The sequence below is a fragment of the Chenopodium album genome, chromosome 15, assembly GCF_948465745.1.
Source record: "Chenopodium album chromosome 15, dcCheAlbu1.1, whole genome shotgun sequence".
Taxonomy (NCBI): Eukaryota; Viridiplantae; Streptophyta; class Magnoliopsida; order Caryophyllales; family Amaranthaceae; genus Chenopodium; species Chenopodium album.
Genome location: NC_137848.1, coordinates 8,982,032 through 8,995,684, shown reverse-complemented (window position 1 = coordinate 8,995,684; position 13,653 = coordinate 8,982,032). Strand labels below are relative to the sequence as shown.

The following is a 13,653-nucleotide window of genomic DNA, read 5'->3' as shown; positions in this document are numbered from 1 at the left end:
CTCAGCTTCTAACTATTTAAATTATCAACAATCTCCTAATATATTCACTTTTATTTGAATTTTCGATTCAAAATTACACATCTTCTAAAATCAAACTTGCATATTCGACTACTAAAATATCTTAATATTAAATCTTCATGTGTGTCATGGATGAGCACTCGTTAAACAAACCGATAATCAAGTTGGAACAAGCAACCTAACAAATTAATTCACATGGGATACAAATCATTATACATACTCCTTATAGTATGATAGCATATATATAGGGATTATACACCGCACTACCCACCACACTCCCCTCAATCGAGGGTGTCTTAATCCAATTGTCTTTTACTTTGACTTTTCTTAATCACTTTAATTAAAAAGGTCAATAAAATAGACAGTTATACAAAAGGGGCAATTTCGTCTTTCCGCCAATTACAAAAAAAATTTCAGTCCCCTTAATTCCCGGGTTAGTTGGGCCACTTTCCCATCATTTTATCTCCCTTTTCGCCATGCAAACTTCACTCAGCCAAAAAAAAAAAAAAAAAATATTAAGTTCAAAAAAATTAATAACGTTCTTTTGCTAATTCCACTGTCTGTCACCTTTCTAATCTTGTCACCCCACCACATTATCAACCAACCACATTAAATGACTCTTAATGGGTCCCACTCTTCTTCAAAGATCTTGCATTTAATTTGATTTGGAGCTGTGACCGTTTCCGTCAACAGCACGTCATTTTAGAATTATTATTATTAATATTTTTGTTAATTTTGACAAATTATTTCATTTTTATAAATTAAATAAAATTTGCCAAACTGTTAAATATTAATTATTTTTTAATTAATTTCTACATGTAAGAGAGAGAGAGACAGCGGAATAAGACAGAAAGAGGTGCCTGGGGGATCTGTAGCCTCCCTCCCCCACTGGCTACAACTTCAGGTAATTTTGAAAGTTTTACGAATTTTTATTTTATTTGGATGTATTTTATTTTGAATGATTTTGATTTTGAATGAATTAATGGTTTAAATGATTATATTATATGGTAAAATGTTGGAATTGTTTTAATTTGTTCACTCTGCTATAGGTTTAATCTGTTCAGAGGCGATCAAAGGTTGAAACTTTGTCAAATTTCAGGCAAATTTTTAGGTGGGGTTTGTTTAATTCGTGTTGTTTTTGCTGAATTTTGTATACTTTGTTTGTTTTTAGCAGAATTTGAGAGTACTCAATTGGTCAAATTGATGAATTTTATCTGGGATGTTGATTATTTATTGAACCCAATTGATGAACTTGCAGCATTATGCTGAATTGCGTAGCTTTTGTCGTTAATTGTAGTATTTGATCAAGCGGGTCTTTGCTTGATTATGCTCTAAATGAATATTTTTTTGATGTTGAATTATGAAGAACTAGGAGGGTTTGAATCTGGTAGTTGAAAATGGGGGTTATGTCCAGACGGGTTCTTCCTGTTTGTGGTAGCATCTGCATTTTCTGTCCGTCGCTGCGAGCAAGGTCAAGACAGCCAGTGAAAAGATATAAGAAGCTCCTTGCAGAAATATTTCCTAAAAATCAGGTGAAAGTTTGCAGCTTTTTCTTAGCATCTGACTTCAGCACTGTTGTTTGTGTGATTGATTCAGTGGATATTGTTAAGTTTCTGTTTGGCTGGTTGTGTTAATTAGTGACATAGCTGCAATTCCTACTTTACCATGATCATAAAAAATAAATTCATGTTTTTGCTTTTATATGCCAATGGGAATATGGGATACTGCGAAAGCTGATGGACATTTTAGCTGGAGAGTCCTATCAACATAAGTAGCATAAGCCATAAGGTGATGTATGAATTTGATAATCACGCTCTCTAAGCAAAAGCCTATGTAGAGATGTGGGTACAATTGATACTTTGAAGAAACATGACAATGTTTGCAATTGGAGATACATTGCTTTGGGCAATTGATATGAATTTTATAATTTCAGGTGCAAAATTTCATGCTAAGATCCACACAATTTTAATTATCAGTTTTTTAATTTGTTATCTTTTGCTTAATTAAACAGTGTATAAAAGTAGAGCTGGTTTGCTAGAAAATGAGGGGAAAAGCTATAGACTACTTTTCCTGTGTGGATTTTGTTGGTTGCCTTGAAACATCATGAGTTTCATATTGCTTCATTCCACAGGATATTGAGCCAAATGACAGAAAGATTGGGAAGCTTTGTGAATATGTATCAAAGAATCCGCTAAGAGTTCCTAAGGTGAATCTTCTTTTTTTTTCTTTTCTTTTCTTTTTTTGGGACAAGGTATCTCAGCTAATTGAATATTTTTATCATCTCGGACACACAGTATACGTTTTGACTTGCATTATATCTTGTAGTCCCTATATCACAGTTCTACCTTTACCAATAAGGCAATAAGTTTCCACCACATGGGTTACCAATAGATGAATCTTACTTTGTGTGTTGTTCATTTATGACATACTCCCTATGTTCTAGTTTTATCTTTTACACAATATTTGGCACATACATTCAGGAAACTGTTATTGGGGTGAGCCAAAAGTTATGAAATGTAAGTTAGTTTAATTAGTCATTAGAGAAAATAGGTAAGAGAAAGTGTAGGAATTGTGAGGAAACAAAATTGATGTGATAAATAATTTCTTTTATAGAAAATGGGGTCCTCAACACATTGTGGCTTCGGCAATTTTTTTTCCCTTTATTGGACATTGTGGCTTACTCGCCTTTTTTTTTTCCAACTTTTATTCAATCGATTATCTTGCTATGCTCTTTTTACTTTTCGGACGGTTCCTTATGATGATTCGTGTTAGCGAACCCTTGTTGTTATTATGAGATGTTGTTGTTGTTACGGGATTGTGTCCAAGTGTTGACATGGGCATTGTGCCTAAAATTTGTCCAAAATGAATTGTCATATTTTGCTCCGGGAAGCCAAAATATATTATCTTAGCTTGTAAATATAACATAGAAGAAGAGATGAAAAGAGAGTGGAGAATGAAGAGGGTGCTTAAGAGTAAGTGATCAGCGTGGTCTCATCAACTTATACTTACTTATTTGGACATACTCCCTCCATGCTTTTATAAGTGTTACACTTACTAAAACCGGCCGTATTTTAATAAGTGTTACACTTTCTTTTTTGGCAAAAAACTACATTTAAATATTATCTCTATCTCCTCTCATGGTCCCCTTCTAAATCCACTACTACTTTTTTTTTTTATTATATTTTTTCTCTCACATTCATTACTTTTCAATAAACTATTAACCCCGCTATCTTTCTTTTATAATTTTTAATACTCCAACTACACCACTTATCTCTTATTTTATTTAAGTCAATTAAATTGCCTAAAACTATGTGCCGGTCAAACTGTAACACTTACTAAAACACAGAGGGAGTAATAAGTCCCCGCAAAATATGTAATAGACAAAAGAAGTTCCAATAAGTTTTTACATGCAAGCTTAGAAAATTTCATATAAGTTCGGATAAATCAAATTAAGTTTAATAGAACACACATAAAAAGTAGGAAACCAAATGCTTTAATGAAGATTCATGATTTTTGCTCCTTTTCATCTAGCTGTATATTGAGATATGACTTATATGATTGAAATGTTCTTGAAATGGTATGAAAATCTTTAGATGTTTATGAGAATTACTTGGATTTAGCATTTATCTGCTCTTCAGTTTACTGCAATATTTGTTAGCAAGTGTTCAATGATTATGACATAAGGCTCATAAAAGAAGCACATTTGAGTTACATTCTGACCTTGGGTGGCAGGGGCTTTGTTTTCTGTCCCTCTTTGTCTTCATAAAAATATCTCTTACTTTAATCTGAAAAATGTTACTTGTTTATGATGATGATAATGATAATGATGATGATGGTCATCTATACATGAATTTCTAATGTCTTCAAATTGCTGATCACGAAGGGTTGGAATTGTATTATGCTCTTTATTCTATTTGTCGTTTGACTTCGATGAAATATTGAACAATTAGACCTACGGGCTTACTGAAACTTTTCATCTCATCCTATACACTTTTTTTTAATCTGTAGATAACTGAATACCTAGAACAACGATTTTACAAGGATTTACGGAATGGGATTGTTGGATCAGCAAAGGTTGTTCTGTGCGTGTACAGGAAATTTATATCTTCATGTAAGGAGCAGATGTGAGTATGACTTATCTTTGTTTGTTTATTTTATTTTATTTTACATTAATATAAGTTTTTAACTGATACAGTTTGGCCTTTCATTTTATTATTTACTCTGCCCGTTTGAAGTCATATATAGATCCAGAAAGGAGCCTTAAAAAAAAAAAAAACCCTCCAAGGATAAGGAGGGGGGGGGGGGGGGGGGTTGTGATTCCTGTATTGTTTTTCAGGGCGGTCAAAAAATTCTCATAGTAATCCCTCATAATATATGGTTGCTGTCAACTTTATCTTGCTATATGTTCGAAAAAGTATCTCAGTACTTTTTGGTTGTCTTGAGATGATTCCATTCAATACAATTTTATTGCTTGTGCCTGCTTTGTTTCTTGAGTATGAAGTTCACAAGGTCATCAGTATGTTTAAATCCACTATTGTTAGTCCTTTTGAACATACGTCTTATGTTGGCACCTCATTTTCTTGCAGGCCATTGTTTGCGAGCAGTTTATTAGGAATTATTCGAACTCTTCTAGATCAAACGAGCCAAGAGGCAATGCAAATATTGGCTTGCAATGCCCTTGCCGACTTCTTAAATGTCCAGGTAAGGAACTAGTTTTTACTATCCAAACCATACCATACCATGTGATTAAACCAACCCTTCTGATTGCGTTTGTGGAGGAAGATAGTCAGATGGATGGGGTACATATTTGATTCATTGATCCTGTAAACACAAGGTGGCATTTTGCCCCTAACAAGAAGATAGTTGACTGACCTACTTCACAACTAATTAGGACAGCAAGACACTTCTCAATTCTCATCTTGTTCATAGCTGTCCAATATTGAGAATTTTTAGTTTTTTTTTTTTTTTTTTAATAAATTCATCCAGCTTCCAGAAAGCAATGGTATTTTGAATTTGTGATAATCATGTTAGTAGTTGTGCTCGATAATTCCTCTTGTGATATCTGCATCAACATTAACACGTGTACATTGACATTTATGCACTAGTGAAGAGTCAGATGAATGGTTATAGATGTGATCAGTGACAAATGATGTAAAGTTTTAAGAGTTTATATCCTACGCAATATGAAGGAATGATACCTACAGTCCTAATATTGATTATGTTTTTTTAATGTAATCATCTTTTTCGATAAGACTTACCCAGGATGAGGATGTTGACATTCTTAAGTTTCCGTAGGTGGAGAGCACATATATGTTCAACATAGAAGGTCTTGTTCCCAAACTTTGTCAACTAGCTCAAGAAGTAGGGAATGATGATAGATCTTTTTGCCTGCGGGCAGCTGGATTGCAAGCGCTTTCCTCAATGGTAATGTCTCCCTTGACTTTTCCAAGAGCATATCTGATCTTCTTCATCTATTCCTGCCTCATCTTCTACTGAATAATTCAGTCCAGAGATGTTGCAATAGCTTAAAGATGCTCTCTTATTAACTAATCTATTCTTAGGTGTCATTGCAAATATACTTGTGCAATAATCTGCTGACTTTTTTTTTTTTGTTAATTTCCTGAAACTGTTCTGTATATAGGTGCAATTCATGGGTGAACAGTCCCACATTCCAATGGAATTTGACAAAGTAAGGAGGAATCTGTGATATAATTATATATTATAAATAATCTTTGGGCTTAATTTTCTGTTTAGTCTGATTCCTTTATCTTATTTTGATAAATGGTTAGATCATATCAGCAACTTTAGATAATTTTGCGGATACCCAAATTATGCTTTTGAATGGCAAGCTGGATGGAGTAATTTGTGAAAGCCCAGATCAATGTAGCCGAGTATCAACAAACACAGATGATGATAGGCTGTCAACTGTAAACATTTGCAAAGATGCCACTTCTTCAGTGGACCTTCACAACATTAAACAACAATTAAAACTACCAATGTATGATGACACGTCGACGCTTGTGTCATTCAGCTCATTCTTGTATATTTTATTGAGCTTGTCTTGATTTTTAGAAAAATTCTGTTTTGTCTCTTTTTGTAGGAATGCTTCAAAAAGTCCTACTTATTGGGCTAAGGTCTGCCTGTATAATATGGCTGGCTTAGCCAAGGAAGCTACAACTGTCAGGCGTGTACTTGAACCCTTTTTCCACATTTTTGATTCAGAAGACTGCTGGTGTCCCGAGAGGGGGCTTGCCTTTTCTGTCTTGATGTATATGCAAGTGGTGTTGGAAGATTCAGGTTAACTTTAATGCTTGTCACTTGATTATACATAATACTATCATAGTCCAGTGATGTGTTACCATCCTGGATTTGGCTAGTCTTTCTTATTTTTATTAAATAATTTTCTGCAGCTGCGGAAAACTCTCATTTATTATTATCCATCTTGGTGAAGCACTTGGATCACAAAAATGTTGCCAAGCAGCCTCTTAAACAGATCAGTATCATTCATGTCATCAGGCAACTTGCACAGTATGTTAAGCAACAAGCTTCAGTTTCACTAACAGGTGCATTGACTGACCTAATAAAGCATCTACGCAAATGCATGCAATATTCAGTAGACGTATCTAGCTCTGGAAGTGGCGCAGAGAAGTTAAATGCAGATCTTCAGTCAGCATTAGAAAAATGTATCTCGCAGCTGTCAAGTAAGGTTTGTTATATAATCTTCCCTTCTCATTTTTCTTTAACATGCAAGGTGCAATATTTGACTAAGTTTGGATCCTACAATTGTTACACTGTGAATTTCTCTAAAAATCACATAAAGAAATGTGTACTTGTTGATTTGCATTTTTTTATTCAGAGCATGCCTAATCTATTAAAAAATTTAGTATGTTAATATTCCTTTTCTCCCCCATACCCTTTGTTATATTTTCTTTATTTTATTGTTACTATTTTTTCGTATGGGCTGGGGTGGAGAACGAGGGGGACAGGTAGGGAGATTAAGCATGAACTTAATGGATTTTATTTTTCAGATAACTACTGTTCTATGTCTTCTTCTTTTTTTTTTTTTTTTTTTTTTTTTTTTTTCTTTTAGGTTCTAACTTCGAAATGTATGAAATGGTATTAACAGGTTGGAGATGTTGGGCCAATTCTTGATATGATGGCCGTAGTGGTTGAGAATGTTCCAAATAGCAACATTGTTGCCAGAACAACAATCTTCTCTGTTTATCGCACTGCTCGGATAGTATCTTCCCTACCCAATATATCTTATCACAAAAAGGTAAAATGTGTTTTTTTATTTTGAATACTTACGGCAGGCTATAATTTCGAACCATATTTAACATCTGGCCTATTTGCTTAATTTTCAGACCTTTCCTGATGCTTTATTTCACCAACTGCTTTTAGCCATGGGCCATACAGATAATGAAACTCGAATCGGGGCACACCGCATATTGGCCTCTGTGCTTATGCCCTCTTTGATTTGCCCTTGGTCAGACCTAAAAGAGTTGGCTTTGCTAAACGGTTTTGGGCCTTCATTCATTCTTCCAAAATTGGAAGCAAAAGGTGGAAGTAACTCCATTCCTGAGGAAAGTGAAGAGAAAATACAATCTATGGACACATTGGAAGACAGCCAGAGATGGAATGATGTAAATCAGTCTCGAGTTTGTCGATCACATAGTAACTCATACAGTTTTAAGAGTGCTATGACCAATGGAAATATGGTGAGGATAAAAGGTCATGCATAGTTTTCTTCTGTTTTCGCTCTTGCTTAAATGCATGTAATTTATTTTAACCATTTTTTGTGGTTTCCAGGAGCTTGCTTCACTTAGACTGAGTAGTCATCAAGTCAGTCTCTTGCTTTCCTCTATCTGGGTTCAGGCAACTTGTAGAGAAAATACTCCTTTCAATTTTGAAGCAATGGCTCACACTTACAGTATTGCTTTGCTACTGACCCGGACCAAGGTTTGAATTTTCTTCTGCTTTGCTACTGAGTACTGACTATTTCGTTGTGCTTCATAAATGTTCCATAAGCCTCGCGCATACCCGAGTTTATCTTCTTCACTTGCATAACTTGACTTAATATGACAGACTTCCAGTCATGTTGCTCTGGTTAGGTGTTTCCAGTTAGCATTTTCTCTGAGGAGCATATCCCTTGATCAAGAAGGTACTCTTTCTCATCTGCTTTCACTTTTGTTCCTCAGCTATTGACAGAAATATTTCAGTGTGAAATCATTTAAAAACATTCGCTTGACGTCTGAAGATTGTCTCTTTTTCCTTCTTTTTAGAATTTGTTCAGAGATTATTATAAGCAGTTTCTTCTTGCCTATCAGGGTGCCCCCAACCTGACAAAAATAATTGGACCTTTGGTCTTTCTCTCCCAGAAGAAAAAAATAGGGCTGCATTTGTTCTTTATTAGTTTTATATCAGGCAGAAACCACTGCTCAAAACTCATATTATAATCAAGCTTAATGTTGTTGGATATTGCAGTGTCCAGCACTACTACTTCTGCTCATATGCTGCATCCCATGAACATACAAAACGGAATATCTGAGCCCTTTGGACTTTCCTAATGGGCAGCCTTGCACTTTTTAAAAGGAAACATGGTCAAATGACAGAAATATTACCTCAGCGTGTGGGTTCTAATAACTACTATAAATGCCTTTTTGGATCCCATGACTTCTCTTTTGAAACTTATATGACCACTATATAAAGCACTTGTTTGTTTATACAATTAGTGATATAGGGATGATATTCAACAAAGTTGACTTTTGGAAGTCAATTCATAATAGGTGTTTATTTTTTCATTATTACTAATCTTTGCTTCACCAGGATCTTTAGAGAATTGATGTAATTGGTGAATAATACTGAACATCAGTGTCCAAGAGGAATAGTTGTCCAGTTCTGTTGAGTCTTTTAGAGTTCAAGTCTTCAAATTCTGGAGCTTTGCTGATTTTCTGCTTATATGTTAGAGATATTATATGTGCATCCCTTTTAATTGTATGTTTGCTTATTGAAGGAGGTTTACAACCATCTCGAAGAAGATCTCTCTTCACCATGGCATCGAGCATGCTTATATTTTCAGCCAGAGCAGGCAATCTTCCGGAGCTGATCCCTATTGTTAAATCATCTTTGACAGATATAACTGTAATATGCCCCACTCAAGATTGCTCTGCAGAGGATTGTTTATTCTCTGTTACATGTTAGCCTTCATAATATGTCCCAATGGTAATATTGTTGGCTAATTTTTTTTTCATGGCAGGTTGATCCTTATCTGGAGTTGGTTGACAATATCAGACTCGAAGCAGTCATCCAGAAACTAGTTGATGGTGGAAGGACCTATGGATCAGATGAAGATGAATTTGCTGCATTAAAATCTCTGTCAGCTGTAGAATCAGATGAACAACAGTTGAAAGAAACTGTTTTATCTCACTTGATGTCCAAATTTAAGGAGTTATCAGAGGTAATTGGCCTGCATCCAATCAGTTTCTAGTGAAACCTAGCTTTTCACACTAATGATCTGTTACCCTGTAGTTATATGGTATTTAAAGACTTGAGCCCCTATTCATGTAACAGAGATTTTAAGAATGTTTCTCGTTTAAGATTCGATTCTTAAAGTGAAGAATTAAACAACATGAATTAAGATAGTTTTGACTCTTAGCATATATGTTTACTTCTCTCATCTGTGTAAGCCTAGAAGAAACAAGCTAAATGTTTAACTTGCCCTAGTGTGAACCTTATGGCCTACCTTTCCTTCCCAATCTCTTTCCTCTGTCAACTAAAAAACAACATATATAACTTAGTGAGGGGGTGGTGGGTGGGGGGAATGCTCCATTCATCCTATTGGCAGATCCCAGTACATTTCAAATCAAAAACATGAGCTTAAGAAACATGAGATTTCTGCATCTTCTTTCCATGTTCGTTTGATGAGTAATCCACACTCTTCAACACTCATTTTCCTCAATTTTTCATCCAGGATAGAGCTTTCTACCTTTACTAGATCTATTCCTTCGTTCACTTCAGCATCATTTACCTGCACTCATCTCTTCATCAGTAATTACTATATTCCATTTTACTGGTTATTACAAAGCCTTCCGTAGCTTGCACATTTGGTGCCTGGTACATTGTTTTAGCAGCTAATTGTTTTTGTTTGAATGTGTGACAATATTATATCCAGTACTTGAAAGTGACATGCCTTTAGCAACTTCATGTACTGAAATGTTTTAGTCTGACAGGTTGAGATGAATGAGTTAAATTGTATATATCTATTAATGTGGAAATTTTTGTGTTGAATAAAGGTCTGTAGAAGGTAATAATGAGAAAAATGATCAAAGGTAGTTTGGGAAAATGTTGCATGGATGAACTGGAATTTATCAAAAACGATTTAGCTAACCAGATTGATTGGCCGGTAAGAGTACACATGGAAGTTTATTTAGGAAGGGCCTTGACCCTTCTTAGATTTAAGAATTCCCATTTTCTTGATCTAAATGAATCAGGACCAACTTTTATTCTTGAGGAGTCTTTATACGACAATGGTTTTATGTTTGGCTGGGTGAGCTTGAAAATATATGTTGTATATAGTCTATATTTGGCCGTGTAATCAAGTAATTTATTGTATAGGCTCCCAAATATTTGATACATTATGAAGTTGAGAGAATGTGACAAATTCTACATACAATATTTAAATCAACTCTTCTTACTTTTGCGTGCTTGTTTTATGCAGGATGAATTATCTAGCATAAAGAAACAACTTTTGCAGGGATTTTCACCTGATGAGTCATATCCTTTGGGTGCTCCATTATTCATGGAGACACCACAACAAAGCTCCCCACTTGCACAGCTAGACTTTCAATCTTTTGACGAGGTTAGATTTCTGTGTGTTATGTCTTGTGTACCTTCTCTTTGTTAGGCTGAAGATCAGAACTTTTTTCAACCATGTTGAATTTGTACTCAGGTGGGCACTTCATTGTTTGACGAAGCCTTACCTGATGCTAGTGGAAGCCAAAGCCAATCTGGTCGTAAGACATCCAGCTCCTCCAATGCACTTGATATTCTAAATGTGAATCAGCTTCTCGAGTCGGTGAGTTCAGTTTCCATCTATGCTATGTTATACCTGTTGATTCATTTTAGAAATGTCTAGGTTTTGTGCTAGAACTATATGGTCGTAGTCTGATGGAGGGGGTTAAAGAAACCTTACAGTCTTTTGTTTTTTGTTGGTGTTTGGTTTTTTAAACATAAGTTATTTTATATATCGAGAAAAGTTTTCCTTTATTTGTTACTCCCTCCATTTTTTTTTATTTGCATCACTTTGGATGGCACAAAGATTTAGGAGAGTAATATAATATTGTGAGTGGTTGAATAAATTATTATAGTAAAAGTAAGATGGGGACCATGAAAGAGAAAGTATGTGAGAGAGGATAGATATTTTAATTATTTTAGTGGGGACCATAGAAGAGAGAGAAATGATAAAATAAGTTGAGTGAGGTCTAAAGTAAGAGAGAGAAATGATAAAATATAGTATAAAGTTACCAAATATAGAAGTGGTGCATTTAAAAAAAAAAAAAACACCCCAAAAAGGAAAGTGATGCAAATAAAAATAAAACGGAGGGAGTACGTTTCAAATATTTGCTGCTCCTGGTAGGCAAAACATTGATAAATCTGGTGAATGTAATGATTCATCTTAAAGTAAATTTCAATTCCGCCTATGCAATGCTACCAGAAAGCAACTTGCTATCAGTTTCTTGATACCTTTAGTCCTTCATGGTCTCATCTTTCTGTATCTAAAACAGGTGTTGGAAACAGCTCAACAAGTGGCTAACTTGCCTTCCTCCACCACCCTCATATCGTATGACCAAGTGAGAAACCAATGTGAGGCCCTTGTGACTGGTAAGCAACAGAAGATGTCAGTGCTCCAAAGTTTCAAGCAGCAACAGGAAACCAAAGCTATTGTTCTTGCTGATGACACTGAGATGAAGAGGCCCACAATCATGGTCAGGGTAAGATAACATGTAGTGTTTTCTCTTTCTGACAATGCCAAGTATCGATCATCCTTCCTTTGATTGGGTCAGAACCCTCTTTAATAGTATTTGGGAACTTGGGAAGGAAACCCCTTTGTCAAGGGAGATCATGGGTCTTAAATCCGGGTTTTGCTGGTAGCCGAGTAGGGTTCCATGCCATTGTTGTCTTCCCCCCTCCACGGCTCCACCCCTTAGATTATAAACAAATAAATAAAAATAAAAAATAAGGTAAGAAAAAAAAAAAAAAAAAAAGACATGACAGGTTTAGTCTACCATATAATTATTTGGAACCTTAATACATTGTAGTTATCTAGTATTCTACTACCATGATTCATCAGACAAGCTCGTTTCATTTGGACTTGACTTATTCCTTTTATTGTTGATCAGCCTATGGAGGAGGAACCTATTCCAGATTCGATAGGCAAAGAAATGATCCAACGCCATGATCAGTTGTATCCTTGCTCATTGGAGTATGGTTATCAATCTTTTCGGTTACCACCTGCAAGCCCCTATGACAAGTTTTTGAAAGCTGCTGGATGCTAAATTGAACAGGTTAACTCTGTATTTCATGTATGTAATAGTATAATAATTCCATTTTTTTTTTCCCTTTTTATAATCTCCATTTCTTTGTAAGTTTTCCATAAGTGGTTAATTTTTTCATTCTTTGTAATAGAAAGTTATGTTATATAGTATACAAGTTGAAATATAAAAAAATTTTGTTGGTTGAGTTGTGATAGAAACATGTTGAGACACCTAAATTGGTGTTTCAACTTGCAACCGTAATCAGCAGAATGTATCATTTATAAAAAAAAATATTGATGTAATAATTCAGGATTTGTATATAGTTTGCTTTGCTGGGTTTTTTTTTTTTTTTTTTTTTTTTTCAGACTTGGTTGTTCATGGATCAGAGGAGGAAATGCTAATAACCACCTCCGCGGTTGAGGAGTTGTGCATCACCGGGTTGGTGCAAATGTGCAATAGGTTTTAGTAATTAGTCGAAAGGTGTTGAAGACTCAAATTGGGTGCAAATGGGAGGTGGGCTGTGTTTCGGGTGAAAATCTAGGATGGCGGTCTAGGAAATTAACGCGACATCAAACATATTAACGCAACATCAAACATTCAGAATCAAATTGTTTCTTAACTTAAACCAAACTACATTCCATGTTATTTTTTTTTTGAGGGAAAACTACATTCCATGTTATATTTAACTTGAACTAGTTTTTTTTCTTTTTTTCTTTTTTTTTTTTTTTGAAGAATAACTTGAACTAGTTATAATTGGGTGAATTATAACCTTGTAGCATGAATCTAGAAGTTTCATTAACAAGAAAATTGCTCCTTGGTTACTCGTGTCTAGATCTACTTGTTTCCACATTATGGGTCGTGTTCTAGTCTAGCACCTAATATTGTTCACCTTAGGGCCTCTCTCTTACTCTCGGAATGTATTATTTGAGAATAGCTGATCAATTGTGTGAGAAAAGCAAACATGACTAGCTTTCAATGTATAAGCAAGAACTTTAAGAAATCAGCCCTAATCGCATAAAGATTTTTAAATCCTTGTAGGGATGTTAAATATGACTCGTATTCGAGTGCGACCCTATAGGTTCATTAAACTATGATAGGAGGT

The 13,653-nt window shown here is 34.9% G+C and overlaps 1 protein-coding gene across 1 annotated transcript; it reads left to right on the top strand.

Moving 5' to 3' along the window:
- Positions 1-761: 761 nt before the first annotated feature.
- LOC145581819 (protein SEMI-ROLLED LEAF 2-like) lies at positions 762-12,875 on the top strand. Its single transcript, XM_081638847.1, has 21 exons — positions 762-922; positions 1,068-1,129; positions 1,385-1,550; positions 2,150-2,224; positions 4,027-4,142; positions 4,605-4,719; positions 5,314-5,442; positions 5,660-5,707; positions 5,808-6,016; positions 6,119-6,315; positions 6,429-6,724; positions 7,145-7,294; positions 7,383-7,736; positions 7,828-7,977; positions 8,104-8,179; positions 9,032-9,159; positions 9,275-9,475; positions 10,736-10,876; positions 10,967-11,092; positions 11,802-12,008; positions 12,417-12,875. The coding sequence occupies exons 3-21, from the start codon at positions 1,416-1,418 to the stop codon at positions 12,570-12,572; spliced, it is 3,009 nt and encodes a 1,002-aa protein (XP_081494973.1). The 5' UTR covers positions 762-922; positions 1,068-1,129; positions 1,385-1,415; the 3' UTR covers positions 12,573-12,875.
- The last annotated feature ends 778 nt before the right edge of the window (positions 12,876-13,653 follow it).